The sequence below is a fragment of the Phalaenopsis equestris genome, unplaced genomic scaffold, assembly GCF_001263595.1.
Source record: "Phalaenopsis equestris unplaced genomic scaffold, ASM126359v1 Scaffold001081, whole genome shotgun sequence".
In the NCBI taxonomy this organism is placed as follows: Eukaryota; Viridiplantae; Streptophyta; class Magnoliopsida; order Asparagales; family Orchidaceae; genus Phalaenopsis; species Phalaenopsis equestris.
The window spans coordinates 120586-126425 of record NW_018165520.1 but is presented as its reverse complement, the minus strand read 5'-3'; the positions used below and the strand labels follow the sequence as shown (position 1 = coordinate 126425).

Below are 5840 nucleotides of genomic sequence, written 5' to 3'. Positions count from 1 at the left end.
GAATGATGGATGAGTGACTTTATACTTAGAGACAAAATGCGAAATGAATATATCCTTGATAGGGTTGGTGTAGCTCCTGTGAGGGATAAAATTAGAGAAGGTTGTCTTAGATGGTTTGGTCACATTAAATGTCGACCATTTGATGATCCGATTAGAAGAGTAGATGTTTTAGATTCGACTTATGTTAAAAAAGGCAGAGGTAGACCTAGGAAAACTTGGGCTTATTGTTTAAAAAATGATCTTAAATATTTAGAACTAAATGAAAATATGACACTAAGTCGGACACAATGGAGAAAAGGATTCATGTAGCTGACCCCTCGTAGTGGGTTTAAGGCTTTGTTGTTGTTGTTGTATGCATATTTAAGAGGAAGAGAGAAGAGGAAGCTATAGATCTAAAGTAAAAGTTTATATAGGCGTGATTATTTTCTACCCTATTATCATCGAATAGAAACTAATAAGAATGCCTGAGATTTAGCCATAAAAAAAGAGAGATTGCAAAATCCGAAGGACCTGCCTAATAGCCGCATCTACCAACGACTTGCTAATTTTTGCAGTTTTAGAAGCCACAACCGAAAAACTCAGCATTGGCTAGCTGCATAGGAATCATAAGAAAAGTCACTAAAATATGCTGCTGAAAAAATAAAGTGGGATTTTGAACAAAATTAGCCGCAACAGAGGAATAATAATAACTTGCTACAATGATCGAAAGCAAATACCGGAGCTGGGATGAGCTGTTTTAGAGAAACAGAGGAACCACAGGTCTGCAACTCTCAAAAACAAAATAACTAAAAAAAAAATGACAACTTGCATCATATTTGAAATTCAATTTGCAGAACTTCACATTATTAACTGATCATTATAGCAACTTGTATCAAATATGTTTAAAATTTAACACGATGCGACATATTGTCTGCATTTTGTTTTATTTTATTGCTGGTTGCTGAGATTCTACTTCGCGGACTAAAAACAAAGCAAAAATGGTCCTTGCCGATTACTTCCAAATTGCAACTTTTAAAATTTTTTACAATAACTTCATGGTTCTTCTTAATTAATTTTTATATGGTTGTGAAGTTGTTAAACCGGTCTTTAGGTCTCATATAACATTTTCTGAGTTTTTCATCCTGGTGCGACAAGATATTTTCTCTTCCTCTTTGCGAGGTGCTTGTATATGCTTGCCTATGTTCTAAAACTGTGTGGTGACTGTCTTTTCTCATTTATTTACTTTTTGAGAGGCTATATAAGTTGGTGATTCAACATTTTGTTATATTATAGGATCAATTATTAAAGCTTGTTCATTGCTCTTGTTTCTGTCGGGTTTCAATTAGTTGTTCAATTGAGTTGCTTTCTGGCGTTGATGTTCTTTCAATCACGCTTCTCTCCCATCTTTATCGTTGAGTAATACCTTCTCAATCTAAATTTTTTTTTAATCTGTACTCAGAAACCAGTATCGGAGGAAAAATATATATTTTGAAGCAATTCATATGATTTATTAGAAATTCGCCCAGGTTGTTTTGCTCTTTTGGTCAAATGTATTTCTAGAGCAAGAAGTGATTTTTCTTGTCCAAATAATCTAAATACATGTGAAGTTCGTTTCATAAAGTAAATTTTAATTCCTTTGTCATTTCTTATTTATTTTGATAATATTTGTTTATTTAAAATCGTCCAAACGGATTAAAATTTGTGTTTTTTTTTTTTTTTTTTGTAATTTTATAGTACTAAGTTCTATTCTATTTCCAAAGTCTTACTTCAAAGTGCTACCACCTCTGAACAGTTGGCAAAGGATCAGGGTGATTGTTGGGTTCATGCCTAGGAGCTGATAGTGGTCAAAATTCTTGAATGATTGTATAGATATCATTCTTGGCTTAATTAGATCATTTCTTGCAAAAACCATCCTAATTTGATCTTGGTTTAAACCTCGACTGTGTAAAGTTGATGTAGGCATAAACTATTTATTTATTGGGTGACAATTTTTAAATGACCAAGAAAAAGTTTATTTCGGGGGCATTGTATTACATTTATTACTGTTTTAGATTGTGTATACATGTGACATTATTTGTGGTAATATCTAGAGTAGTACGTTTTTTGTTTCGACAAACATGTTTAAGATCTATGAATATAAATAATTTAACTTGCATGTATTTTTTTGAAATTAAATTTGATGTTTCAAGTTAAATTGTAGATTGAAAGTTACTAAATATTTGAAATTCTCGAGTCTATCATTCAATCTTAAATAGAGTTTATGAGAGGTTTTAAATGGAGGATTATGTTTTGGTTTATTGGAAACTAGTTTTAAGATATTTATAATATGCTCAATTTGATCTCTCATTTTTTGGCGGCGTTCGACCTAAAAGGACATTGGTACTTTTGGTTTTAGCTCAAGTTTCTTATGATTCCTCTGATTAACAAGAGGTCCGACTGCCTCGATGGTGGTAGTGACAAATTTGCGGTTAATAATAAAAAAATTCAAAACCCCACTAGTAAATAAAGAAATTGTAGCAGTGGTGCAAATTCAAAACATGTAAAATATTTGCTGCTATATCAACAACTGCATACAATGCTATTTTACTATAAGCTATTTGCTAAGAAAGCTTTGGAGCTTTTGGGTTCTTACATCATCCTTCAAAAAAAATTTGGGTTCTTACATCATCCTTCCTTACATCATCCTTCAAAAAAAAAAAATCCTAATATTGTTGTGGCATGCACATCACATCGTCAGCTACATTGGAATTGGGTTAGATATTTCTGCTCAACCCACCCTAATAGTGATTGTTATGTTCAACATTTGATTAATGCTTTTTGTGCAGTGAAAATCATGATTAGAATGTTCATAATATGCGGCCTGATGACCATCTCGTTCTTGAAAAGTACAAATTTTTTTACGTGATTGCACTGATACCAATAGTAGTTTGAGTGTCTTTTTATAGAGAAGAGTTCAATCTTTCACATTTGTGCATATCAAATAATTTAATCTCGAGATTCATTCTGATCGTTAGATCAGCTTCTTATAACATATGTTCATACACATGCAAAATGCTTACAAATATTTATCCAGTGTAATTATTTGTGTATGATAATGTTAATCAAGGAGAGTGCTAATGCCTGTATGCAATTTGTATGCGTTTGTGCACATATGCAAGTGTTGACTCGTTTTGGACAATTTATCTAGTCAATTGAACAAAAGATTAAAACAATTGTGTATTGTTTGTGTGAGGTGTTTTAATTTTTCATATTTCATTCTTATAAAATTTTCTAAACATTTTAAGGCAGGTTATCACCCGAAAAATGAAGATGACATAATCTTATTCAGAAATATATCTAAAAACTTTAGCTATAAAGGAATAGTAGCCATCAAAAGATCTTAGCCATGACACTAATAATTGGTAGCCTTTAGAAGTTTTTAAATGGCTAACCGACATCTAATTGTTGGCATGCTTCACATAATTAGTTAGTTTTTGTCAAAATTATTTGTATAGTTCATCAAAGGCCCTCTAATTGCTTGTATGAATTAACATTCTTATAACACATCATATCATGTCCCTAATTGACAGTCACATCATTATCATCAACCCATGTGCATGCTCCCAACTATTCAACCATTTGTAACTCAAGTTTCAGAAATAATAAGTTCATGTTATAGATCTGGAAGCACAGCAAAGCTTGTCGCTCGTGTTAGTATTCCCATCGAAAGACTTTTTTCCAACATATAAAAATTTCATTAATCCTGACTCTTTCCACATTTGTTTTGATAATTGAAATTTTCCTGCCATTTCCAATTTTCCACAACCTGGAAGGCTTCCACCGCCAGCACAACAGTACAAGAATCCAATGAATTAAATTGTTCAGCTCCACCAGAACCACTTAGATCTTTTCATGGCTATGAGATTTCTGCTTTCCTATCAGCCGTTCAAATTTCTACTTTCCTATAAAGAAAACACCAATGGAGCCCACTTCATTTTAGCATGAACGACACCCTCAGCTATTTGAGATAAGAATTGCTTTGTTAATTTCCAGCATGATCTTGTTTTTGGTGTTCTCATTGCATGTAGAAAAGCTGGCTTGGGTGGACAGGAAGACATTGTATGTGATTTTGTACTGTGTCAAAATTATATTTTTTTTTCTTCTTAGATCTCAAATTAGCATAAACCTTAGGGATTAAGTTTATATAAATATCTCTGGAGTAGCAACTGTTGTGAAGTTGGATTATAGTTTATGCATGGTATTATAGATTAAATGCATTATTATTGTATGTATTGTAAGAAAGGCTGGCCAGCACTATGAGATGAATAGACCAGCGACCAACCAATGAATTGTTCAAAAAGGCAAGGGGCCCTATCTAGCTATAATAATTTGTTTAGCATGTACAAATATAGGCTTTGGCTTTTCGATGCTGGTAAGGACTCAGAAAATCTGCTTTGTAACTTTGATTTGTTTAACATGCCTTAACACATTATATTATCAATGATATTAATCTAATCCATCTTAACTTGTTTATGGAATTGCGTTTCTGTTAATCCTTAGTTCTTTTGTTGTTTAAAACTCTAATTTTCGTAAATAATCTGACACAGTTTCTTTTGCCCGTTAAGTTGTTTGATTTCTTACCCTATTACTTATTTCTAGCCCAATTCACACAATTTCAATTTACTTCTTCAACCTAATCATGGCGTCCTAGTTTTATTAATGTTGGTTATTTACTTGTGGTCTTACTAAAGATGAAAGGATTTTTGTAATGATTGTCACATTTTTTTATTAAAAAAGAGGTTTTTGGCAAACTCAAAATTTCAATCTAATATCCAGTCCCAATGGAGGAACGATCGTTATATAAATGTTATCCTCTAGTGTTTTTTGACGTGCAATTTAGCATTATTTAGCTTGACATTTGGATGCATTGTTAGAGTTAACTGGGACACTATTGTATTTATCATCTTATAATCTTCTCTAGAATCTTATTCGACTTGATCTAATTCAAAATGCTTTTATTTTTGTTGACTGGATCGATTTATTGAAGTGCTAAATAAAACAGGATTGGCATGCTGAGTTGAGCTTAGGCAAAGTTTTGCATTTCTTTAACAAAATTTGATATAATTTGTACTAATCATATCTTTTGGATGCTTAGATATGAAGAAAAAATATTATGTAATTTGTCCCAATCCCCGGCGGCCGCGTCGCCTGCTGCTATGACGACGTGGCCGCCGGTGGGTGGCCGCCAAGTCGTGCGGTGTCCGGACATGATATTTCTTCGTATATGGGGGTATACTTTAAACCCATTATTGTAAGTTCGCATTGGCACAGTTTCAATCCCTTGGCTCCAAGATTACATACATACATACATACATACATACATACATACATACATACATACATACATACATACATACATATATACATACATATACATACATCGAGAGAGAGAGAGAGAGAGTAGTGGATTTGAATCAGCACTAATGATTTTATGTCAGCAAAAAAAAAAAATTAAAAGAAAGAAAAAAACATCGTTCTCCATTCATTGAATGTCTATTCAAACACAACCTTGTGTAGGAGCATGTCTTGGTCTGCCTATGTTGGCCCACTGGCGCCTCTAACACCATGGAGCCAGAAGTAGATGTTGTATGGGCCACGTGGTCTTACATATGCAAACCTAATTAAATAATATACATATATATATATATATATATAGCTAAGTACTGATTTGTTTTAATGAAATAATTAGTAGTGCTCCTCACGTGGCATGGACTCGTCGCAGATGCGCGTGCGCCCCGTCTCTCTTCCTTTCATGAATTCGTACATGGACGACGTGTGAAATAATTGCCATCTGGACTGCTCGAGAAAGAGAAGCACGTGTT

At 33.2% G+C, this 5840-nt stretch overlaps 1 protein-coding gene across 1 annotated transcript in view; it reads left to right on the top strand.

Moving 5' to 3' along the window:
- Positions 1-1806, top strand: part of LOC110033040 (probable lipid phosphate phosphatase beta) — a 27133-nt gene extending 25327 nt beyond the window's left edge. The window contains exon 2 of the mRNA XM_020736893.1: positions 1772-1806. Coding sequence (XP_020592552.1) covers positions 1772-1791 — 20 coding nt within the window. The 3' untranslated portion in view covers positions 1792-1806. The remainder of the gene's footprint in view (positions 1-1771) is intronic.
- The last annotated feature ends 4034 nt before the right edge of the window (positions 1807-5840 follow it).